This window comes from Carettochelys insculpta, chromosome 3 (assembly GCF_033958435.1).
Source record: "Carettochelys insculpta isolate YL-2023 chromosome 3, ASM3395843v1, whole genome shotgun sequence".
Taxonomy (NCBI): domain Eukaryota; kingdom Metazoa; phylum Chordata; order Testudines; family Carettochelyidae; genus Carettochelys; species Carettochelys insculpta.
The window spans coordinates 209,676,650-209,702,947 of record NC_134139.1 but is presented as its reverse complement, the minus strand read 5'-3'; the positions used below and the strand labels follow the sequence as shown (position 1 = coordinate 209,702,947).

The 26,298-nt window shown below is 43.1% G+C and overlaps 1 protein-coding gene across 8 annotated transcripts in view; it reads right to left on the bottom strand.

Annotated features, from left to right (window-relative positions):
* Window positions 1–26,298, bottom strand: part of DTNB (dystrobrevin beta) — a 361,871-nt gene that overhangs the window by 100,257 nt on the left and 235,316 nt on the right. For 6 of the 8 annotated variants that reach the window (XM_074991528.1, XM_074991530.1, XM_074991531.1 and 3 more), the window contains 3 exons: window positions 23,537–23,626; window positions 15,660–15,747; window positions 5,315–5,400 (listed from right to left, as the gene is read on the bottom strand). In XM_074991528.1, coding sequence (XP_074847629.1) covers window positions 5,315–5,400; window positions 15,660–15,747; window positions 23,537–23,626 — 264 coding nt within the window. The remainder of the gene's footprint in view (window positions 1–5,314; window positions 5,401–15,659; window positions 15,748–23,536; window positions 23,627–26,298) is intronic. The other 2 variants (XM_074991533.1, XM_074991534.1) reach the window with 1 other exon arrangement.

Sequence of the window (26,298 nt, the reverse complement as noted above, 5' to 3'; positions counted from 1 at the left end):
GCCTGTTCACTAAGAGGTTTAAAAATTGTTAAGCTTTGCAAACCACTGAGTTACAGTTGACTGAAAGGTAACCTGGATTCCTACAGACCATCAGCCTTGTGCAGCGTGTTCGGCAAGGTGAGCTCCCCATCCTATGAGAGATGCATCTGTTGTAATTGTGAGGGCCGGAGGTGTTTTCAGGAATGCCACTCCTTTGCATAAGTTGCTGTGTATTGTCCACCAGGATAAGAATTCCTTCACCTTGAGAGCTGCCAACAGAGTTTTGCCCATGTGGTGAAAATGGAGTTTGTATGCAGCGCATAGCCACATTTGAAGAGGTCTCATGTGCAGGTATATATACGTTATGACAAATGCTGCAGTTATCACGTGGCCGAGAAGTTGGAGGCAGGTTTTCACTGTTATATGAAGACCGTTTGGATGAGGTGTACTAAGTGTGTAACGGTCTGTGCTCTTTGAAGTGGTCCAAAGGCTGTGGCTGTTATACAGTCCCAGACAGGCCCCTGTGAATTCCAACTGTTGTGTTGGAGTCAGTGAACATTTTCAAAGATTGAGCTGTAGGTCAATCTCGTTGAAGAGGGATCCTGATTATGGAAACTGCATTTTCAGCGGGTATGTATGAAGGTCCTTTTAGAAGGCAGCTGTTGAGATAACGGGAAGATGGTATTTCCCTTCTTTTGTAATTGTGCTGTTACCACTGCCGGTACCTTGGAAAATGCTCAGGGGGCAGTAGATAACGCAAAGGGGTGTACTGTATCAGGGTAATGGTGCTTGTGTATTGCAAAACATACAAATTGTCTGTGTGCTGGATGTATTCTGATGTGAAAATATGCATCTTGGAGGTTGAAGGTAGCTACCAGTCTCCCTTCTCCAGGGCAAGTAGTACTGTGGCAAGGGTCACCCATTTGAACTGATGCATACAAATGTAGAGATTGAGATTGTGCAGGTCAAGCATAAATTACATCCTCCCATCTTTTTGGGTGTGGGAAGGTGTTGGGAGTAGAAACCTTCTCCTTTGTGTTCCTGTGGGACAGGCTTTATAGCTGTCATTTATATTAGATGTTGAAGTTCTTTGGAAAGGGTATCATTGTGAGATGGGTCCCAGAAGATGGACAGCTGGGGGTGAGGGGGGTAGATGTGAAAGTGTGCTCTGGTCATTGCATTCATATTTTGAGCACCCAACTGTCCACGATAATGATGTTCCACACTTGAAAGAAGTGGGCCAGTCTGTTCCTGAATGGTATGTTTAGTTTTAGATACTGCCTTGGAGATTTTGGGGCCAAACCTCCCTCTACAGGTGTGGTATGATATAAATGGCTGTGATGGTGTAGGGTAATTAGCTAATTGATGCCACCTGTTTTGTCTCTGCTTGTGTTTGTTATCAAAATATCTTTGTGGTTGGATGAATGGTGTTGGTTTGTCCCTCTGACTAAAATAACTCCCCCTTTCTTTCATGTAACAAGGGCATGTATACTGAATGTTTTAAGAGTGGATTGGGAGTCCCTTAAAGTGTGAAGTGTGGCATCGGTGGACTCTACAAAAGGTTTGGAGCCCCTGAAAGGAAGGTCTTTGACTGTGGTCTATACCTCCTTTGGGAAACCACGATGCTCTTCTCATGACCACCGCTGCTTATATGGAGTGAGTGGCTGTGTCAGTGGAATTGAGGGTAGTTGTAAAGCCATGCAGGATATCAGTACACCCTTGCTGAGACTGTGTTTAAATTGCTGTCTCTTTGTGTCAGGCAGTTGGTAAATAAACTCCATCATCTGTGCGAAGATGTGTGTTTCCTTTGCCAGTAAGACAGTACAGATAGCAATCCAGAGTTGAAGGATGGCTGATGAATAGGCCTTCCCTCCAAATAGCTCCAGGTTTTTCCAATCCCTTTTGTAGGGTGTGGTATGGGCAGCATGTTGTCAGCCTCTATGGTTGATAGCATCTAAGAAAGAATTTGGGGTTGGGTGAGTAAAATTCTGCTCCTTGTGGTGACATGTATTATTTTGTACCTGACCTCTTACATGTGGGAGGTATAGAGCCTAGTGTCTGCCATATATGCTTAACCGGGTCCATTGGCATTGTTAGTTTAGCCATAGAAGAGGTGTGTACACTGTCTGTCAGTTGATGTTGTGTTCAGGCAGACTCCAGAGAGAAATTTCTAAGGGGTGTGCTACTCTGCTATACAGCTCCTGAAAGGATTTAAAGTAATTGTCGACTGAGGGAGGTGGAAGCATTATTGTGTCATTTGGTGATGAGAATGTGTGTGCTGGTGGGGCACTCTGTATGCCATGCAAGGGTCCCAATAAGGCCAGTTCATGGGCACTGGCATTAGCGGGAGTAGCCATTGTTGAAGTTGCCACTGTGGTGGTGGTGGTTGTGCATTAGCTGAGGAGTGTCTGGGAGTGTCACATCCTCATCCTCACTATCCAGAGGTGGAGCTAAACCCACTGGAGTAGCAAGCAGGCTCATGTGGAATGTGTTGGGCATACCACTGGTGCACAATAAGGGAGTGCCTTGTACCAAGGAGACACTGAAATCTGCTGCTGTTGAAAAGGGTAGACTGGGAGGAGGGATGTGCACTAGAGATGGTACCAAGGTAGATTATGGTGGACATGGTACCGATCACCTCTTCTGCACTGTCAGTGCCTGTTTTTTGAATGCACTGAGGTCTTGCTATGTGCTGCTGGTGCTGTAGGTGGTGGCACTGAAGAGCTGGGTGCTGACACTGCTTGTGGCTTGCTTGGTGCCAACACAGGTTTGGTTGGTGCTGACAGAGCCTATTTTAGCTTTTTAAGTGCTGGTGCATTAGAGCTGGCCCCATTCCGAGTCTTTAGTGCCTCAGGCTATCTTGGTGATGGAGGTGTCCAGTGCCTCATGGTCGTGTCTTGGATTTTGCTGGTAACGGGGTTGATTGTCTCTGAAGACTGGCTCTGTGAAACTGAATGGGTGCGGTTCTCGTCCAACTGCCCTGAGTTGGAATTTGAAGGAGAAGATCTCACCGTGGGGGCTGCCTGCTCATAGCTCTCCATCTCTGAGAGTTGTCTGGTTAGCAATGGGTGCCCTGGGTTAGAGACAGGCCTCGTGGATTTTTCAATGACAAAAAGTTGAAGCAGGAGCTCTCTCGCCTTTCTTGTTCTGGCAGTGAGCTTTTTACAGTGAAGGCATTTGCTTGTCCTTCACTGAGACAGCGTACATACCGACAATGTCCATCAGAAATAAGGATGCACATTATGCAGGTGAGACATCTTTTAAATGTTGGTGAAGCAGGTATGTCTGACAAGTGAGGAACGATGATTTTTTTTTAAACCAACGATGAGATATGCTAACACTATAAACTACTAGTATAAGACTATGAACAAGTAACTATCTAAAACTATCTAAACTGTGAAGGAAAGACAAGTTGTAGAGGGAAAACTGCAGGTTCTGACTGGAGCCAACAGCAGCAGAGAAAGAACAGTGGGGTCAGCAGGCTGCATGTGTGTGTAGCCATTGTGTTCAGTGCATTCTGGTTTCCGCACATGTGCAGCCTGTCAAGGGAACGGATACCATCATTGTCTGACTATGGGTGCAATGGAGTCGTCATACCTAGGTGAAGCACCCATGGAGCCACTACTCAAAGAAGAATATAAATTAAATCCCTCTCTATTTTAACTGAGCTGGCAGATTTATTTTCTAATCTTCATTTAAAAATAATTGTTGAGCTACTTTCCCTATGGGACTTCAGAGGAGCACTGAGCCTACAATTTAGTTTACCTGGTATATTTGATCTTGAGATGGGGTGTAGCAGGTCCTCTGAGGCCTACTGCTAGATGCCTTGGGGTCCCTCTCTACACTCTGTCCAGAAAAGGAGCAGTGAAGATTCCTTCTTTAGGCCTGCCTTTCTAGGGAACAGCCAATCAGAGCAAGCAGGCTCAGATAAAAAGAGCTGCAGGCCACCTCTTGGCTGACAGCAGAGGAGCAAGGAAGGGTGCTCTTTGCTAGAACTCAAGGGGACATGTTTCATGTAACAGGCCATGCACAGGGCTGGAATTTAAAGGGCTCTAAAACAAGACAAACTCCTTACAGGGGCAGACATGTGTTGAACTTTATCATCCTGGGAAAAGGACTGAACTTGAAGGAGCCACCTGGCTGAAATGATTGGGAGAGAAGAAATGATTATGCAAAGAGTCTCTGAGGAAAAAGCCCTTGGGGCACTGTTCCATTCCTGGACAGGGTTGGACTTAAAATTAGCTCAGAAGTAGCTGAAAACTAAGCCCAGAGACAGGGCTACAGATACTAATGACACAGTGATAGAGCCCTTTGGATCTCTGACCCCAGAAGCCACGTGTTGGTGCACGTTGACTGTGTGTGACTTGGTTGGAGGGCTGCCAAGATTAAGAGCCAATCAGGGGTGCCAGGAGCAGGAAGAGAGAGAATACACACTTGCACCCAACTGACAGGAGGTGCCCACGAGAGGTGCTCCAGGTCTGCTTTTTAAGACGCATAACCAGCACTATAAGCTGTCCATAAGAGCAGAAGTCCTCCCTCTTCTCAAATCACTTTTCCTCCACAAAGCCTTTCAAAATGCCCCGCTTCCCACACCCACTGGTACCTTATTTATTTTACTCCTGTCTGATTGGTTTATTCTATAAAATCAGAGGAGGAGTAGGGATAGTTTGTAGCTTCCTGTAGCACCTTAAAGACTGACTTATTTATTTATTAGGTAATGAGCTCTCATGGCTAAGAAGTGGGTCCTACCCATGAAAGCTCATTACCTAATAAATATATTTGTTAGTCTTTAAGGAGCTACAGAACTGGTCGTTTACAAACATGGGAGGTGGGACTGCAATAGGTGTGTACTGGGCTGGGCACACTGCTGGAGCGCAACACAAAAGTGATTTCTTTGAACCTCAGGGGTTCTCAGGTACCCAGAACATAAGGAGACTTTCAATTTAACTAAAATGTTCGAACTTAGGAGCATCTGGGATACATATTTAGCTTCTACTGTCATCATCAGGAGCTGAAACCCCCATCTTAAGGCAATGGATAAGTATAACGCACTTGACATTAAATTTTGCCATAAGATGGGCCAGTTTTTTCAAACTTGGGGGCCTAAAGGCAGGTCCCCATGTCCTTACTTAGACATCTGGACAAAAACTGTGATTGTCAGAGGTATTTAACAACAGATGCTAATTGAACTAATGAAACAGGTGCACCATTCAACCAGAGATCTGTGAAACCCAGTTTAAACCACAAAATGTTAGAATTAAGTAAACCCGCAAATAAATGCTCTGTCTCCACACACACCCCACCAAACATTTCTAAATGGGATTGAGAGTCTTACCTGTTTTTGTTTTCCAGTTCAGCTATCAGCTGTCTTTGTTGTTTATTGGCATCAAAATTGAAACCCAGGTCTGTTTGGGGCCGTGGCTAGATGATAAGAATATGCAATATTTAATCACAGTATTTACTGTATGCTACACAGAAAATGTTCTGTTTGGATTCAGCTTTCCTGAATGACATATACACTGTGTGGACTATTGTTTGTTGTGGTGTTTGTTATGAAGAATGACAAGTACCTCTGGGGGCACAGCCTCAAATCAGGACTGCATGGTTATGCCCATTAACACTTGCACATCAGAGAGAAGTGGATATAACAGTTTGTCATCTCTTTTGGAAGAGCCTCGAGAAAAACTGTACCATGTGTTTCTGTAGCACACAATATTTCTGTAAGATGCAGAGAGGCAGATGCAGAAGCTAGCAGTATGCTTAAGAAGAGATTGAAAGAAAGAAGGAAACGTATAAAATAGTTATCAGAGAGGTAGCCATGTTAGTCTGTAGCTTCGAGAACAACAAGAAATCTTGTGGCACTTTATAGACTAACAGATATTTTGGAGCATAAGCTTTCGTGGGCAAAGACCCGCTTTATCAGTATAAAATAGTTGGGAGTTACACCACTTGCACAAAAAACTGTGACTAGGATACCAACTTTTTCATATGGCAAGTCCTGAAGAAAAAAATACAGTACAAGGTCAACACAACACAACTGTTCCTGGGTTGTAGGAATCGAATTATGACATGAACTCTGCTGAGTCTGTTTCAAGCAGCAGGAGGAAGGCTGTAGAAAGACCCCACCCTGCTAAGGTTCCAACTCTCTGGCTGCTCTGAGTTTCTTCTCAGAAAAGGAAAGGGTAAAATATTAGTACTATGTGCAATCAACATTGCCCTCACTCAGTGGGCTAAAAATGGGCTGAATTATAGCTCTCAATTATAAGTGTTAATAGCAATCATCAATGTGAGACTTCACCTGAATCAGGTTGCTGCAAACTCGCCAATACTTTTATCAATGATGTGGAAGTATAAAATCATTATCATTTACAAAAACTTTACCGGCAAAGATTGGTGCTTTAATAAATAAAGATAAGGACAGACCAGTTATACAGAACGATCTGACATGCATGACAAACTGGGTGCAATCAAACATGCTATCTTGCTGTATACAGGACAGCCAAAACTCTAAACCACGGTGTTACCTCTTTGTCTTAGCAACAGACAGTTTTGCTGGGGCTTAAGCTGTGAGACAACTCCATGCTGCATCAACTGGTCTTCCTCACCAGCACACCTCTAGGGATGCTGCATGCTTTAACTTGGCCTTGCACGTAACAGTCAGGGAACCTGTGCGCCCCAGAAATGCCTCTGCAATAGTCAGGCCCTCTCACTGGACACTCTCAGTAATTAAGTTGCTGTCTCCAAAGAGACAGTGCACATGCTACTCTGTTAGTTTAGTCTCACAATCTCCAGTGTCCACCGTTTCATTGATATAGTTGCCCAGGCATGGCAATATGGGTGTAATCAATGACCAAAGGTATGCTGGGTACTACGTCAGCGCCGTGTGCTGGGGGAGGTTGTGCTGGCTCTTGACCAAACCTTCAAAACCACGATTTGGGTGGTTGATGGAGTTTCAGTCAGAGGTGTTGTTCTCTCTGTGACTTTGCTTTGTCCTGCTGGGGTAAAAAAAAACGTCAACTGTTGCTGCCGGTGGAAAGTATGGCACATATCACCCACTCTTGGCTGGTGGTGTGTATATACCAGGTGTAAAGAGGGTGGCCCACAAGTCCTTCGGTGTCTGATGAACCTTGTTGACTTTTAAGGAGAACAGTTTCTGTCTGTCAAAGCTGCTTCAGAATTCTACGGCTTGTGGCAGGGATGCCCTGAGCATCACAAGTGCCATGGTGATGGCTCGAGTAGCTGAGTCTGCAACATCCAGAGGTGACTGAAGTGGAATTCATGCTATTATCTGCCCTTCTTGTATGATGGCCTTTTGTTGGGGATCGTTCTGCTCTGGGTGGTCTTCCCTGAGCTCCCCAAGTTTAGTATAGTACTCACAGCTGGCAAACAGAGCTGCATAGTTGGCAACCTGAGCTGGAAGGTGGAGGATGAATACATTTTGAGACTGAAGAGGGCTAGCCTCTTGTGGTCTCTCTCTTGTGGGCTGAATGGAATCATGGCTGTTTGTTGTGATGGTTGACAGCATTTATGATTAATGAGTTAGTCTGTGGATGGAAAATGAGAAAGTCCATGTCCTTTGCTGGCACAAGTATTTCCTATTAGCCCTTTTGTTGGTTGGTGGTGTGCAAGCTGGGGTTTGCCAGAAGTTTTCAAGGGGTTCCAGAATATCTTTATCTATAGGAAGTGCATTCTTAGCCACTGCTGCTGGCTGTAATATTTACAGGAGTTTGTAGTGCTTCTCCTGGACCTCCAGGAACGGTATCTCTTGGTTTGTGGCCACCCTAACGAACAGTTCCTGGAATTGTTTAAAGTCATTGGTAGGTCAGGGCTCTGTTGGTATGACTGCCTCATGATGAGGAGGAACTGTGTACTGGAGGGGGCTCTTTGTTTTAAATGCCAGAATCCTCATCCTGCTCTTGGCTGTCCTACTCATGTGTTTCCGAGGGTGGGATGCTTGGTGCCGATGGATGTGTGTAGAGCATCTGTTGTGCTGGGGCAGAAGGAGTGGTGAATTGGCTCCTATAGCTGGTCCCTGGACACCAATGCATAAAGTAAGGTGGGAGTGGGTAAGCCCATGGTTGGCTATACCAGAGTTGCATGGTGGGACTTCACTTGATGTATATGACAAGGTGGTCTCCAGTGTGTTGGGGAAGAGTGTTGTGATGAAAACCTGCTGTGATGGTTGTCTGCTTCTCCATCACTGTGAATGGAGTAGGTGACAGTGGAAGGTGGTAAGAAGTGTGGCCAGGTGACTGGTCGGGGCCAAGGAGTGGAAACTGAGGCAGTCACTAAGTCTCACTCAGGGAGCAATTAGGATGGTGCTGGCATGGTCACTGCTGGGGTGATGCTGCGTTCTGATCTGGCCAACAAGGCTGAAGCCATGCTGGGTCAGGTTAACAATGTTGACTCAGTGCCAGGAGCCTCGAAGGGCACATTGCTGGTGGTACCAAGCTCTGCACTGGAGTTGTCAGTGTCACAGAGGAGATGGCGCACCTTGACCCTGATTTGGTGTGTCTTGTCTCAGCAAAGGCCCGTGCTGGGATGGTGCTGGGAGCATCTGCTGTACTATCTCTAGCTGAGCTCAACACTACAGCTGAAGACTTTACGAGGGAAACTCTTTTTATGAGAGTCCCAAGCCAGAGGCTTGCTAACCCACTTCCCAACAGTTTTGAAAGTCACAATTTTAGCATTTGACTGAGCCTTACGTGCATCCTCCGAAGGTGTATGCTAGGGTGGCTGAAGGGACTTCTCCATTAAAATCATTTTAAGCAATGTTTGCTGTCACGCTTGGCTCTTAAATTATGGCTGCTGAAATGTGAACATTCTGGGGACGTGTGCTTCTTCTAAGCAGCAAACAGAAGAATGAGCAGAATGGTTGTCTGAGATGGGCATTTGGTTCATGACAAGTGTCATGTTTCTTGAGCCCAGAGATCTTGGCATTCTGTTAAAATTTTCACTGAGCCATATCTCATAATATGGAAAATTAACTTCTTTCTATTTATGTTAGCTACCGGAGAGCAGTTACTGCTTTAAAACCTTACGGGAGACAGGTTTTTTTTTTTTTGATAGAGAGAAAGGAGGTTCAGATTAATAGCTATCAATTAACAACTAATCTAACTTATAACTCTAACTCTTGTCCTTCAGAGATGCAAGGAGAAGCACTGTAATGGACCTCTGTTTATAGCTGAGGACAGTAGAAAGGGAACGGAAGAGGGCTGGATCATACACACACTGTGTTAGGTGTGAATGCCATGAGAAAGCTACTGTGTGCGCGCAGCCCAGGCAACCATTGCTGTAAAAAATCGCTGAACTGTGATGCCAGGACACACTGACTCCCAGTGTGGAGCACCCACAGGCACACCACTCAAAGAAGTTTGTGTTCACACTGATGGAAAGTAGATCTACTGAGGAAACTTCCCACCTCTCCCTTTCTCTCATTATATTGAAGCAACTTTTCTTCTTGTTTTTAGGCCCTAAAATGTGGCTCCTGTTCTTATCACTTTGCATTCCTCCCACAGCTCTTCCCAAGCTGTGTGATTTCTCTTTTGCTTACTTTTCTCACTAGGTTTTCTTCCATGATGCTCCATGTGTGTGAAACCACCTTTGAGGAAAAAATACACATCTGCATGCTTGTAAGCCATCCACCTGCTACTTCACCCATGCTAAGACACTAATTTATCTAGTTCAAAGAAAGAGAAGGCTGGTTTTAAAAGACTCCATGCAAAGAGCATCTGTATTTGTTGGTTGGACAACTGCGTCAGTGAGACTTCGGTTTTGCAAGCCCAGACCAAGTTCTGCTTCCATTTTGACAGATAGAGGCCAATGCATGCAGGCACTGAAAAGTACGCCTACAAATGTTCTGTAAATCCTGACCCCAAAGCATCCAGATTCTCAGAGGCTCTCCTTCTCAGCTAGTTGTCCCCTTCAGAGATCAGCTGGAGAAGACATAAGGCAGTGCAAGTAGCCAGTTCTTAAAGGACAGACCTCAATGGCCTATGTCAGATACTGGCCACTAGTTTCTGATTCATGTGTCACTGAGGTGATAACACAACATGGCCAGGCACCCACAGATGCATAAATTGATCCTGAAGGTCTCCATACATTAGGAGCACCAAATACAAGCTATGGAAGGGGAAGACTGAAGCGAAGAAACTGAGCCCTCTGGTCTGAAGTAGTAGAGCTTGTAAGATGGGGGTTCTCACCCTGTGGCCCAATATGCACACAGCCACAACCCAGATGTTGCGTGCTAAAAAATTCAAAGTTTGACATTCTGGTCCAGCAGGCAGCAAGGCTGATTGTGGGAGAGATGGATCTGCTAGCAGAGGGCTGGTGAGTGCTGCAGGGGGCCATGGGGTGGGAGAGTACATATATGGGAAGGTTTATGGGAGGTGGCTCTGAGAAGTGAAGTGTTGATGGGTGCTGGGAACTAGGGGTTTGCTGAAGTGCTGCAGCACACCCTGGTTTTAGGTGGGGTTCTACTCTTTTCCCCCTTGCTGGTCCTGGCTGCTGAGCTGTGTTGGGTGCCCCAGCTGCTCCCTCCTGCCTGGTGTTGCAGAGTCTAGTTGCTGGCTCGTGCTTGGCCCTACACAGCAGGGTCCCTGGGTCTGGCTTTGCTCCGGGCCCCACTCTGGGCAGGGACAGCAGGCATAGGGGACTGCGGCGGCAGACTTTTTAGGGAGTTCACTGTGATTCCCACCTAGCAGTCCCCAGTGGTAAACAGGTTGAGAACCACTGTTACAAGGTAATAAGGTGCTGTAGTGGAAGTGTGCCAGTGACTGAAGTCTGGGCCTCGAGTTTCACACCAGGTAGCAGCAAGACCACTGCCAGGGCTCCTGGGTACTAAGGTTTACAATCTCAGTAAAACAGTGCTGGTATTTTAAATCTGGAACCCAACAGCAGAGAAATAAGCAATCTCGCCAATAATAATGGGAATATAGCTTGCACTTGTTCCCCTTTCCTGGTGCTAGAGGGAACACTAAAGCTTCCAAAGTTCTGCAGACTGACTCAGCTTCCACATCTGACTCACCCTCCCTCAGCATGGGGAACTACCCTCAGCAGTTCATCTCAACAACAAGGATTTGTCTTCCACCATTTGGATTGAGGAAAAAGAGTAACTTATTCAAAATTTTCCCAGAACCAACACAGACCAAACCAGGATCTAAGAGTGTCTAACTGGGCTGACTGCATGTCAGGAGCTGTACTCACACAATATTGCAGCAAATAAACCGATTATTGAGGAGAGGAGATACACTGATTTAAGAAAGAGGTTATATACAATAGTTCATAATTGTGCAATTTCATATTTCATTTCCTTCAGAACTCCTAGGTGAATACCATCTAGTCCTGGTGATTTACTGCTGTGTACTTTGTCAGTTTGTTTCCAAATCTCCTGTAATTGAAACTTGAGCTTGGGGGAGTTTCTCTGTTTAGTGACCTGTAAAGAATGGCTCAGGTGTGGAAATCTCCCTCATGTCCGCTGCAGTGAAGACTGATGCAAAGAATGAATTTAGCTTGCATGCAACAGCCTTGTCTTCCTTCAATGCTACCGAAGCATCTTGATCACCTACTGGCCCCACTGTTTGGTGGGTTTCCTGCTTCTGATGCACATCATAATTCTTTTGCTGTTAGTTTCTGTGTCTTTTGTTAGCTACTCTTCAAAGTCTTTTTGGCTGCCTAATTATACTTTTATAACTAACTTGCCAGCACTTATGTTCCTCAGAAGAACTAACTGCCCCTTCTAACTTTGTTTAGCCATGTTGACATTTTTGGTCATCTTACTCATTTTCTAGATATACAGACCGTGTGAGCCTGTGTTATGTATTTTAAAAAAAGTTTTCATGCAGCTTTCAGGCATTCCACTCTTGTGACTGTTCCTTTTATTTCCACCTAAGCAGCCTCCTCATTTTTTTGCGGTCCTCCTTTTTTGAAGTTAATTCAAATACATCCATTCATTTTGTCTACTTCTTTTGCATCTCATTTCTCAGGTAAACAATACCCCACTTTTCAACCTGTCTTCATATGAGTTTTCCATGCTTCCCAGCATTTTCACCATGCTTCTCTGAATCCCATCTAATTCTTCACAATCTCTTTTGAGACACAGTAACCAATATACAACCAGTATTCTGTATGAGCGCACACCCAGTTGTTTACGTCACGGCATTCCAATTCCTTATGCAGCCTAACATCTTATCTGTTTTTTTTGCCTGCAGCACCGCATTGAACTGAACCCTTCACTGAGCTGTCTGAAGTGATACGGAATGGAGGTCCTTCTACTGAGCTGATACAGTTAATTTAGAATGCTAGAAGGTGTACAGGTGACAAATTTTTCACTCATATGCACACTGCTTTGTATATAATACTGGACATCACTTGCCATCCTGTTGGCTATTCACCTGGCTTGGTTAGGTCCCTTTGAAGTTCCTCTCAGGCATCTCTGGAGTGGACTAACCTGAGTATCTGTATAGACTAATAGAAATATAGGGCTGGAGGGGACCTTGAGAGGTTATCAAGTCCAATCCCTTATGCTGAGGCAAGAACAAGTCAACCTAAACCTGACAGGTGTTTGTTCAACCTGTTCTTACAGACATCCAACGATAGGTATACCATTACCACCCTGGGATGCCTATTCCAGAATATAACTACCCTTTTCATTAGCAACTTTCTCGTATTATCTAACCTAAATCTCACCCGCTGAGCACAAGTCCATTACTTCTCATCTTCAGTTACCATGGAGAATAACTAATTACCATCCGCTTTATAACAGCCCTTAATCTATTTGAAGAGTGTTATCAGGTCCCGCCTCAGGCTTCTTTTTGCAAGACTAAACATACTCAGTCTTTTTAACCATAGGTCAGGTTTTCTGTGCCTTTTATTATTTTCATTGCTATCATCTGGACTCCCTCCAATTTATCCACACCCTTCTGAAAGCATCATGTCCAGAGTTGAACATGATTCTTCACGAAAGGCTTACGAGTGCTGTGTATAGTGGACAATGAGCTCCTCTGTTTTAAACACAACACTCTTGTTAATCTACTCTAGAATATTAGCCTTTTCACAACAGCATCATATTCAACTTGTGATTCACTGGATGAGATCCTTTTTAGCAATTGTACCATTTAGCCAGTGGTTCCCCGTTTTGTAGCTGTGCATTTGATTATTTTCTTACTAAGCACAGTACTTTGTCCTGGTCTTTATTGAATGTTATCCTCTCGTTTTCAGATGAATTCTCTATTTTATAGGTCCTTTCTGTCTTTCGAAAATATTGCCATTTCATTATTTCAGATATTAAATTATTTAATAACACCTGACCTGGTAAAGGACATTTAGATGCCCTGCTGGTAACCTATTAATGCAACAAAAACTGATCATTTATTCCTACTCTTTGTTTCCTACCTCTTAGCTAGTTTTTGATCTATGTCTAGCTATGCCTTTCACTGCATAATGACTTAGCTTCTTCAGTAGACTTTTATAAGGGAGATTATCAAAGACCTTCTGAAACTATAAGTTATCTGTCAACCAGTTCTCTTTTATCCAGCTAAGTCACTTAATACCTGAGCTCCTCCAGAACTCTCGGATATACACCATCTGGGCTGGATGACTTACCGATTGTCAAATCATTCATTTATTTCAACACATCTTTTTCTGACATCACCTATCTCTGAGAAAACTCACCTTAATAAACTTAGCCTAGGTCAGGGATAGATGTCTCTCCAGCATTCTCTGTGGTGACAACTGACAGAGAAATTATTAAGCTTCTCAGTAACTAAGTTTTACACTGAATACTCAAATTCCCTATTTCATACCAACAGAGCAGTCACTTAAATACTGAATCACTACAGCAACACATGTGCGGTGAATTGAATGACTTCAGAAAATTCAGATAAAAAGAGATTTACTTGACAGCCCCCATCAAAGTGATAATGGGGAGCTGATGTTTCCATTTCTAGAATTTTAAAATATTTCTTTTTATTAAAGCTCTACAAAGGGAAAATATCTACTCACAGCCCCTTCAGGGATTCAGATCACTGTATAAACGCATGCTGATGGAGCTAGTGAAAGGGTGTACATACTGCTGGAGGAGGCAATGCGAGTATTTATACTGCCAGAGGTAGAGAGAAGCATTCATGTTGCTAGAGTCTGTTCAATCCATCTTACATTGTGGCAGAGGAAATTCATATTGTTCACTGGGCTGGGGTGGACAGTCCAACTTTTGAAGACTGCTTGGGGACAAGGTGGGCATTCATCTTTCTGAAAGGGTGACGAGGCAGTCCTACTGTCTGAGGCTGGGAGGACCGTGGTGGAACACTGGCACCTGGAGTGAAAGACTATCAATCCACTCCCCCCTAAGGAGCCAAGAGCTGGTGAAAGTAGGCCTTAGAGTGCACCGTTAATGGAGTGTTAGTGAAGGTTTAGATCTGTTATTCAGGGTGGGCACAAGGGATACATAGTAAGGAGTCTGTATGAACAGGACAAACACTTCTGCATTCACAATGACTACGGTGTTCTGCATATCAATAATTTCTATAGCTGAATGGGCAGACAGCATGCCCACATGACCTGGAAAATCTGATTTAGTGCATTTCTAGGCAGCCTGTGCTGGTGGTGCTTGTACAAAGCCTGGCTGTAATTCAGAGCAGATCTTCCCAGCTGAATACCTGGAGAAGGGTCTCAGTACAAACGCTACAGTCCTACCCTGGGAATGCATCAGTTAGTGTGGAAAAAGCCAGATATTTATTAACCTCCATAGAAGCAGATAATCTTCTATTAAATCACCAAAAATTCTTAGTTCTGCATTTTCTTTAAGTCCCCTCTAATGTTTTCGCAATTAATTTGGATGAAAACTTCATGCTGGCCAGGAGCGAGTGGGTGAGGCTGCAGGAACTACAGTTCATTGCTGTTCAACTGAATGATGCGCACAGAGTCCATGATCTGATGGAAATGCTAAAGGAATTTACAGGTAAGGTAATGCTGGCTTTTCTTATCTGCAAACTCAAAATCACTCATGCATTTCCCCTTCCTAAATCTGCGTGCCAGATTCCTCTGGGCTCTTCCAAGGAGAGGCACTAAAAGTGCTATAACACCACAGACATCAATAGTGACTATGTACTCCTGCCTTGAATGTAAGCAACTGGATTAAATGATCTCTTGGGACCTTTCTAGTCCTATACTTCTAGGATTCTATATGATATGTAAAGAAGTTTTTCCATTATCAATTTCAGTTTTTTGTCTTTATAATTCATTGGATTCTCCTCTTTTTTATGTATTGTCAGGCAATGTAAATAGTGACACTACATTATCTGTAATATGTGGGGTTTTTATATACCTTTATCATGTCTCCATCTATTTGTCCATTCCCTACACTATATAGGACTAATATATTTAATCTCTTCCCATGTGACAGTCTTCCATGCTTGTAATCACAGCTGATGCCATTTCCTGGACATTGTCCATCTCTGCACTAAGCTTTGAGAGAGGGTGGTATTCATGATATAAACAGTAGGAAAGGAGTGAAAAGGGAGGTAATGCCTCATTTTACATTAGTAAAGTAGAAAAATAAAAACAATTTGACTCAATTTAGCACAATGTTAAGCTGCTAATCAAAAGCCTGAAAACTATTTTGCTATCTTCCTTCAGAAAAGAGCTAGAGAAAAATCAAATTGGAGGTTAGTGCATTTACTTACTGTATTTCCAGCTTCTGCCGCCAGCCTGGCAGCATATCGGGCAATCAGTCTGTGCTCCTCATCAAGTCTGCTAGGGCTGTCCAAAACACTGCCAAGAGAACAATAAGTCAACACATTCCCATTAATACACAAAGCTTCAGAACTGGACATTATATTGCACATGTCAGAGAAAAGGGTACATCATTGCGTAGAATCAAATTAATCTGAAATGAAAAACTGCTACCAGAAACCCTCTGGTCTATCCCCTTCTCTCAACCTGCAACACAGAGCCCAGAACAAGATTGTTCTCTCAGCAATCTATCCTCCAGGGGCATTGTCCAGCCTAGTTTTAAATATTTTGAACAAAACATTTCCGTGCCTGAAATAACCCTATGAAAAAAGCAATAGCAGAAATATGTTTTTCAAGAATATTTTAACAGACCACGATCTTTTTCCAAAACAAAAAGGTGATTATATTGAATGGTGAAGGTGGAAAGTCCTGTACTACATGACATATGTCAAATTGAGAATGGTTTCCCAAAAGAAACACTGAGTAAATCCTGCTAACCAGAGAAGTATGTGCTCTGTAACTGAGTAAGATAACCTAAAATGCAGGAGCATTGTTGATAGATCAGCTTAGCAGAAGTAAACTGTGCAAGGCATGTATGGATTTGAGCCTAAGACCTAGAATCTGGCCTTCAATCCCCAGCTGGCAGAGGCTGAGGATGCTGCAGAGATAGCACTGCTAAGGCTCAACCCAACTTTGGCGGAATTCAGCACATGCTGAATCAGGCCTGTAAGGCTGCAGGTGCAGAGGAGTAAGGATTTCACATCACCCTGTAGCTGTCTCGGTAGAAATTGTCAATGAGCCCTGGAGAAAAAGGCCTCCGACAATTCCGACCCACAGTGATAGCACCACGAAATGGCTGGAGAAGTTGGAAGTTGAAGGCTGGAGAAGCAAAAGCAAAAATAGGAACTCCAGCCACACTGGGTCAGAACAATAGTCCATCTTGTTCTATATCCTGTCTTCTAACAGGCCTCAGAAAGAATGACCAGAATGGGGCAACATTCACTGGATCCATCCCCTGCCATTCAGTTCCAGCACATGGCAGTGAGAGGCTTAGGGATGTCCAGAGGGTGAAGCTGCATCTCTGACCATCGTGGCTAGTAGCCATTGATGGACCTATCATCCATGAATTTTTCTAGTTCTTTTTAGAACCCTGTTATTCTCCTGGGAAGGAGTTCCACAACTTGACTGCACTGGGTGACAAGTACCTCCATTTTTTTTAAGGCGCTTGCCTTTTAATTTCAGTGGATGACCCCCAGTTTGTGTGTTAGGTGATAGGCTAAATAGCAATTCCTTATTCACTTTCTCTACAGCATTAATGATTTTATAGACCTCTACCATATCCCCCTTAGGCATTTTTTTTCCAAGTTGAACAGTCACAGTATTTTTTAATCTCTCCTCATGTGCAAGCTGTTCCATACTCCTAATAATTTTTCTTGCCCTTCTCTCCACCTTTTCCATTTCTAATATATCATTTTTGAGATGGGGCAAACAAAACTACACAGAGAAATCAGTAGGGTGGGAGCATACAATGGATTTATATAGCAGCATCACAGTATTTTCTGACTTATCTATCCCTCTCATAATTGTTCCTAACACTGGTAGGTGTTCTGAAGGCTGACGCACATTGAGCAGATGCTGTCAGAAAACAAACTCTGCTGACTACAAGGTCTCGCTTTCTCGAGAAGTAACAGATAATTTAGAACCCATCATTTTGTATGTATATTTGGGATTATGTTTTCTAAAGTACAGTATGTTCCATTTATCTGCATTGAATTTCATCTGCTATTTTACTGTTCAAACACAGTTTTAGGAGATCCCTTTGTAACTCTTCAGAGTAACCTTTACACTTAACAATGTTGAGTTATTTTATGAACATAAGAACAGCCATAGCGGATCAGACAAAAAGTCCATATACTCCAATATTCTCTCTCCCAGTGGTGGCCAAGGCCAGGAGCCCCAGAGGAATGAACAGAAAAGGGAATCATCAAGTGATCCAATTCCCTGATCACCCATTTCCACCTTTAGGCAAACAGAGACTAGGGACACCATTCCCACCCATTCTGGCTAACAGCCATTGATTTTTGTATCCTTTGTAAACGTTGTCAGCTATTTCTCTCTTTTTCCAAATCATTTATGAGTACTTTGAACAGCATGGGTCCCAGGACAGATCCTTAGGGGTAACTTTGCTATTTACCTCCCTCCACTGTGAAAAATGACTCTGTTTTTCTATCCTTTGTTACCTATCTTTTAACCAGTCACTCATCCAGGAGAGCACTATCGCCTTATCCCAAGATTACTTAGTGTGTTTAAAATCTTTACTCTTTGACAAGGTCTATCACTTTCTGAAAATTCAAGTATACCCTCCTCCACGTTTCTTGGCCCCCCCTCAAAGAACTCTAATGGATTGGTGAGACATGATTTTCCTTTATATAAGACCTGTTAAATCTTCCTCAATATATTTTATTCATCTGTGTCTGATAATTTTAGTGGGTGATTATCAGGACTAAAAGGAAATCTATGGCGGGAGGAGAGTACAACATGGGTCTCAGCCCATAAACAGTAAGTTTTGAATGAATTGAAATTAGTCATTCTAAAGTTTTGCAATGAGCCTAGACAATTGGCTGTGAAGTTTCCATTACAACTATTCAGAACTGAGTTGCTATATGAAAGATCAGGCTTTTAAAGCTAGCACTAAACTAAAATATTTACCATTGTTGCTGTTGTTTGATTCAGTTACTACAGTGTTATTTTTCTCAACTGGCATTTGTCTTTAAAATGGGAGGCAATAAAAATATTTTAATAGGGCTCAATTTTGCAATGGAGTCTAATGCCAGAAGGATTTGCTTCTCAATACTGGATCCAGAGATATGGTGCTGAATATCAGAAAACATGCAGTGCTGTGCACCTATGCATTTGCAATCAAACACAGGGTCAGAATTAAGCTCTACCAATGCAGTTAAGGGAAAAAAATGTTAACTGCCTGGCAGGATAACTTTAAAAAATACCTGCATTATTTTATACAATTATTAATTCTACCTTAATTTCAAAGCCTGTAAATTATTCCAGTTCAGATTTACCTCTGAATTTGGCCTACTGCGTGCCCATAATCAGAATACGTTTGAAGATACTCGGTGACCTAGATACCCTGATACTAGGGAAAGAGGGGCCTGTAAGGTAAGGTGAAAATGTTGGAAAGTAGTATTAAAAGACTGAGATAAATTTTTGAATTTTGGCCTTCATGATCTTTCCCTGATTCTATTTCTCATCCTCCCACCAACTCTGTAGATTCAAAAACACGTTTTCTGGACCACGGCACACTTTATTATAGGTCCATATTTCCTACCTTGGCTGCTGAATTTGATTGTGATACCTGCATGACTTGCATCACCAATTTAAGCTGTTTGACCCCTTCTCTGTAGTCAGCCCTCTTGCAGGAAGATCTGTCATTCCCTTCTCCTTTGTTCATGATTTCGTATCTCTTTAATGTGTCTCAGTTCTTGAAAAATGGTTTCCCTTTATGTTAAAGTGTATTATAAAAAAAATCTTCAACAACTGGTATTCTAATGGAGAAAACTGACAATTTCTTCATGAACGCTTCCTCATTACTATCAGGAGTCTTGTGTATGCAGAAAGGCACTGGAATTGGAATTTGACTCTTCCACCCCATACCATCTATGTGTCAGTTAACAAAGAACTCAGGCTTCACTCATGGGAACAGAAGGAACAAATGACCATTGAGTGCCCTACATGTCGACTATGTCTAAGAGTACTGTAGGAATAATATAAATGGTATTAAACATCAGTCTATATGAAATGTCACAGAATCCTATATATCCTGCTTCACAAAGTAAAGAAAAAGCACTTATGAGTAGTTGTAGGTGCTGCTCTGAATCTCACAGGAGTCTTTTCACTCTTTCTGCTAATACAAGACCAGGAGAACTCCCACAGCTCAGACTGTTTAGACTTTGAAGGTAACAGGAGCGGCACAGATTGTGAACCTGAATGAGCCGTACCTGCACAGACTCTTTTCAAAATGGCCCATTCTGAGAAGAAATAAGATACTTTCAGATCAATAGTTATGTAATGACATTCCCCTACCTTAAAGACATCTGGCCAAAGTCTCCAGACTGCCCCGGCCACTTTATGCTCCCTACAGAGTGAAAGTGGACATAAATTCACCAGAGATTCCTAGCAGACAATTCCTCTCCTGGAGGGGAACAGCACTGGTGTACACAGAGGACAGGAGCATGTTAGGGAAGAGCTGGGGTGTCACAATGGAGCTTCACTATGCCCAGTGCTTCACTGAGATGAAGGACCTTACGTTAGCAGCACAGTTTCGAGCAGGGTCCTTCCGCTTTAACTCATGCTGGAGCCAGGCAGTCCCAGATCAGGATACCACAACTGGCTCCCTGAGACCACCACTCTCCATTGACAATTAGACATATTGGAGAATAAGGGTCACTATCTCCACAGCATTCTCACACTTGAAGAGTAAGAAGCTTGTGGATATCCCATACAAAAAATAAGCTGCAAAGGGCAGCAACAGAAAAGACCATCAGTGTCAATGAAACATTTTAAATCCTAACAGATACTAGAAACTATAATACTGAAGTGTGAAGGTAGCAAGAAAAATGAGAATATTCAAATAGAGAAAGTCAGGCAACAGAACATAAAATCTCCCAAATACACAAAACTCCACTAGGGGAGCAAGGGAGAGAGTTAATTCTCTCCTACTTAGGAAATATATTTTTGGAGCACCTTCTGGAGGCTGTGTCGAACCAATATCACTTTGTGGATGTGTGAAGAGAGGCCAGTATTGCTGCTCTGCAGAGGACAGCAAGGGAGATTTCTCTCACACAAGCAGTACAGTCAACTATAGCTTTTTAAAAATTAAATTTTAACACATTCCTAAATTTCTAAGCTTTTTCCATTTTATATGGCTCAAGACAGACCCATTTTTCCAGTGTTTTAATTGAATTATTATCAATGATGATAGAAATTGGTTTCCCACAAACCCCAATTTTCAATAAATGAAGAATTTTAAAACCATTTTGATGTTTTAAAAATTGATAGACAGTGGAATGGGGACAGTTGGTCCAATTATCTCTCTTTTATGTCCCTTATGGACTCCTGGGTGTGTATCAACTAGGAGCTAGCTTTCTTTGGGGTGGAGGGGGAAGGAAGAGGGAGGGCATTTGGAGGTGCTGTCCCTGGCTCACATGTGCATGGCTTGAGTTGAAACTAATTTAAAAGTCCCATACTTATGGATGGCTTCCAGTAAGAGAAAACACCGAATAAGATTTATACTGTTGTGTCCCTGGGGCATCTCTTGGACCCAACCCTACCCCCTTTGAAGACGCAGATGCAAAATGCACTAAGATTCTAGAAAGAGATCAGACAAGTTGACTACTGGAAACTGATAAGCAGGAGAAAAGAGTATTATGTGCTATGGGGTATTGAGGCAAACATGCTAAAGTCTCAAGAAAATCAAGTGAGGTATGCCACAGCAGAACAGTATTCATGCAGTGAGCAAACCTGAAATTAAAGAACCACAAGACACCAAGATGGGATAGGAAGAGTGGAAGAAAGGAAGAGTCAAACATAGGTGGTGGAAGTGGAGGTGCTGTGGGGAGGAGAGGCTGCCGCACCACCTCGCTGGAGGTGGTTTCCATCATAGACATGGTTTACAGTTTGGTTCAATAGCTCCGAGCACCCCCACCATATAAATTTTTCCAGCACTCTGGATTCAACTCACTGAGGCAAAATACGAGGCACTAAGGCAGAAAAAAGCAAGACAAATGCAGTGAGGCACAGACAACAGCAGCAATGCTTGGTTGCCATATAATGGGGCAAAGAGAGAATTTGGGCACTTTGGAAGAAAATACTGGGTACTAAAAAGCTCCTTATTCTAGCAGAAAAAGGCAGAACAAGAACCAAAGACTGGAAACTGAAGACAGACAAATTAAAATTGGAAATAAGATAAAATTTGAACAGTGTTATTTTCTACTGGAACAAACTATTGAAGAAAGTGGTGAATTCTGCTTCTATTGATGGCTTCAAACTAAGACTGGATTGCTTTTCTAGAAGATATATTTTAACTAAGCACAAGTTATTGGACTCAATATGACGTTATTGAGTGAAACTTGAAGCTCTGTGCCACACAGGTCAGGCAAAATAATCCAAAGGCCCCCCTCTGGCCTAAAATTCGAATCTATAAAATACAAGGAGTCACTATTACTGAGTGTGTACAAGCCCTGGCAGTGGATGCCACCTCCACTTTCCAGAATGACTTTTTATGGTACATAGAGAATCTCACCATTTTACCTCAGGCAGAAGAATGTAACCTGCACATGGGATTTGTGATGACTGGGAGAGATCAAAAGCATGGACAATAGATGTGGAGGCTTCACCAGGGATGTGGAGGAGCACGCTCTGCTGCTCAACTCTTCCAGACACACAACAACAGAATTTATTGTTTTAAAAAGTTGTCAATATATTTTGGAGGGAGAAAAATCCTCCATCTGAGATCAAGAGTTCCAACATGTTGCGATCTGGCAGCTATTAACTATATCAAGTAGTTTCTCAAATTTCATGTATTTGCCTCAAAGCACAGCGTGACACCTCCTCGCCATCAGCTCTTTCTCATCTTTACCTGAAATAACAATGTTAATCCTTTGATGTAATGAGTCCGGAATTCTTTGCTTGTTACACAGTGGACAGTGCTAAATGCTGCTGGGTAAACAGGTGTTAGCAGAGAGTAATGACTCAACTTTCAGCAGGAATGACTGATTTCTCTCAAGGATTTGGAAAGCTAGAGCTCTTCCTTCCCATACATCTGTGGAATGCTAATTGCTAAATGAAAGAATAATGGTATATGGCCTTCTTCCAAAAATCTTAGGCAGTGGGTACATGCGGACAGGTTGATGCAAGGCCTCCAGGCACGCTCTCTAGGGCTCTGAACCTCCTTTTCCATTCCTGCACAGATCTGCCTCTGCAAATGCATCTTTAGGCACCAAAGTGGGGTGTGGAAGATATACAGGTCAGGAAATCAAAGTGGTGAAAGTTGTGATGGGGTGAATCTCCCAAGCTTTTGTGCTTTGGGGGAAAACTTTATAGGCCTCTCTTCATATGCAGAATCTAATGTTACAGCTATAAAAGGTAAATGCACACTGCCACTTAAATGTAAGTGAGAAGAAAGAGGATCTCTCCAAAGCACACACCAAACTTCTCTCATGCTGTTTAGGAAAGATAAAGGAGTGGAGTTCTCAGATCATGGCATGTTATGTACATCATGCACAAGTATATGTTCAGAATGATTTGAAGGATTCTGGACAGACTTGCCCCAGCTGCATTTACTGAAGCACAGAAAAGCCTCGAGTAGAGCAGTGAATAGGATCTAAAACAAATAGTTTAGTGCCCATATACCACAATGCTGAAACCATTTTAGTGTTTGCCTAGAACTACCACTAATTTGTTCAAACTAAGGAGGAGGGCCAGTTTTTACTATATTTTTAGGACATAGTTCACAACTGAAAAATCTTCAAGCAAGAGTTTCACAAAAATCCTAAAAAAAACTTTGACAACACCAAAGAAATATATGGTTTTGGTTTAAATAAAATTCACCCTGGTATAACGGGTGAGAAAAGCCCTACAAATCCTATAAAGAACGATGTAAGCTCTTCGTAAGAGGTTTAAGTGGTTTGGAGGGCCTTGTGCAGACCTACTGCCAAAGGGAGACTTTAGCCTCCCACCTGTAAATCTCCCCCACCCAAAAAACCCATCATCATTGCCCCCTTCCCCACTCCACAAAAGCTTTCCTAACACTAACCGTGTACCATTCTGTAGTCGGCTCACATATGTTGCTATCAATGCATGCTCATCAGCTAAACGATTGGCAGTGTCCAGCCTGTACTGCAACCTAGTAATAATGAAGGTAAAGAAAGCAAATAAAACAATGAATATGAAGCAAATAATTAATGCATTAACAAAAGACATAATTACAATTAAAATGAATGGAGTTTGAGGAACAGTTAAAATACGCGTATGTTTCAACAAGAATCACATGAAAATGACACACACTGCAATAAAAGATTGAACCAGAACCTGGAACAACACTGGGGTGTTCAGGGATATTCCCCCCAAATCAGTCTACAAGTCTGTGGGGTTCATTCCAACCTGCATTTAATATTTTCTTTTCCGGAAGGCACACATATATTACAAAGATTTTAAGATAGCAAGTCATTTTAAAATATGTCTTTGCTTCTCAAATTTCCTCTGTATGTGTAATTTTCTTTCATTCTCGTATTAAGTATTTAAATTGCTCTTTCAGCAGGAAAATTCCAATCCCAATTAATTCCTACTCTATACAGGTCCAGGAAAGCATTTGTTTTGGAGATATCTTTTAAAACCTGACACCTATTCCTTTCAATGGCACTGGTTACTCTGAAACCACAAGCCACATTTCTCAGACACACAGGCTCTTTTCTTCTTTGTAAGGTACAGCTGTTTGCTATATAAGTCTGCCTGAAGCATAGCAAGATCTTACAATGAGAAGCAAAATGAATTACTCTCATAGACCCCTATGGGCAACAAGGAACCTTTCTAATAATGGGTTTGTAATAAGAGAAAGAATTAACATTAAGCACTGTACAGAAAGAACTCACGAGCAAGCTATATAGGCTTGTCTTGCCTGTCTTTTGTGAAACCTGACTACTGTGAGATACTGAAAAGCTTTACTTTTAGATCCCCATTACAGCAGGCATACAGTTGTAACCACCATGCTGAACAAAACAATTTTCCATTATAACCTGTTTCATATGTGCATATTGAAATGAAAGAGACAAAAATGGTTAAACTTTAAAAACTGAAATGGACATCATCATCTTCAAAGACTAGCACTTTTAGTTTTGAAGGAAAAGAAGGTTTTAATTAAAAATATAATGTATTCAAGGTACAGTTTTCACCCATTCTCTACGTGTACTGCATTGTGTCTAAATTAACTGGGAAAAAAAACCCAGCTTTGTCATTGGAGAATTAAGTTTCCCCAGTGGTATGGCTACCCTTTCTGGAAAGTTGAATTCAGCATAACTCAAGCCATGGAAAACCAGGAAATGAAGAGTTAAGGTACATGCAGACACAATCTTTGCACTTGCTGCACCTCTGTGGATAGCTAAAGGAAAAAAGATGCTATGAACAATAATTCTAAGTGATTCTCTCCTTCCCATACTGTTTCTTATAGTGACATGGTGGTAATAGTCGAATAACTTCATTCAGCCATTGGCACTTCAAAAGCTTCAAACAGGTAAAATGTGCTGCTTGCTGTGTGATGGTCTGCTGGCAGCAGTTTACTAGATGACCCCATAGCTCCTTGATGAGGTAGTCTAAGCTGTGCAGAACGCATCCACCAGGCCGCTCCATTCACACTCTGGCCCACACAGTCCACTGCTGCTACAGATGTTCCCTTCCCCCACCTCATATGGGGATTGCTTGCACTTGAATTCTGCATATCCTGGTTTTCATAGGCCAGCAGGCACCAATGAGAAACTAACTCTGCATTACTGTGTTTGGGCACTGAATTCCTTGACTTGAAAACAAAGTCCTTTCTTGGCACACCCATCTACCACAGTGCATCTTTCTTCCTCCACTGCCTCCAGTCCTGCACAACGATTACCCTGGCCATAGGATGTGCTAGCTGTATGCTAGTCCCTTCGCTGCCTCTGTATCATGTCCCCTCTCTCATCCCTCTGTCCTTCCCTACAAAGCCTCCCCATAGGTATCTTGCTGTATTTGGGGAGTATGGGCCTGAGTGGCGGAAGCTGCATAGCAGCAGTAGGGCTCACCAGCACCCAGACTGTGGCCCTGCTTTATGCTGAGGCCCTCCCCTGCTCAGCCTCCTTCTCAGGAGGCCCTGTCCACATTCCACCCCCACTCCACTCTGCCCGGGGCACCATTCCTATTTGGCCCCTGCTCAGAGGTCCTCTGTCTACCACTTGCTTCCTTCTGCTCCACTCAAGCAAAATCCACCCTCTCACAGCTTGTGCCTCTCCACCCTGCTCTCCTGAGCTGCCGCACCCACTGATCATGCCTCTCTATCTGCTTCCCCAACACTCCCCCTTCCTGCTCCAATGCCCATGATCTCCCACCCCATGTAGCAGCTGCACAGACTTTCCTACCACTCCTTCAACATTAACGCCATCAAACTTCCCAGTACTCCATTTCCACTCCAAGCACCTCCCGCACATCATCACTCCTCCATCCCCTGGCTTCACCCTCCTCCTTACCACTCCATGCATCTGGTAAGCTACAGGGACAACAGGGAGGTGGTGGTGATGTGACTGTGCCTGTACCAGCTGGAGACAGGAAGGGGTAGATGAGTGGAGGTGCAAAACCCCTATGCTAGATCTGGGCCTAATGTATGGAGGTGTTCTGTATAACCATGTGGCAGCCCAGGAGGCTCAGAGCTGTGTGAAAAGGCTCACTCATCTCAATGTAATATTCTCTGCTCAGTGACTACACTCACTTGAGATGAGCCAACAGCTCTGAGATGTGAACAGACCCATTTATCTCACCAGGTGTCCTCATGTCCGCTCT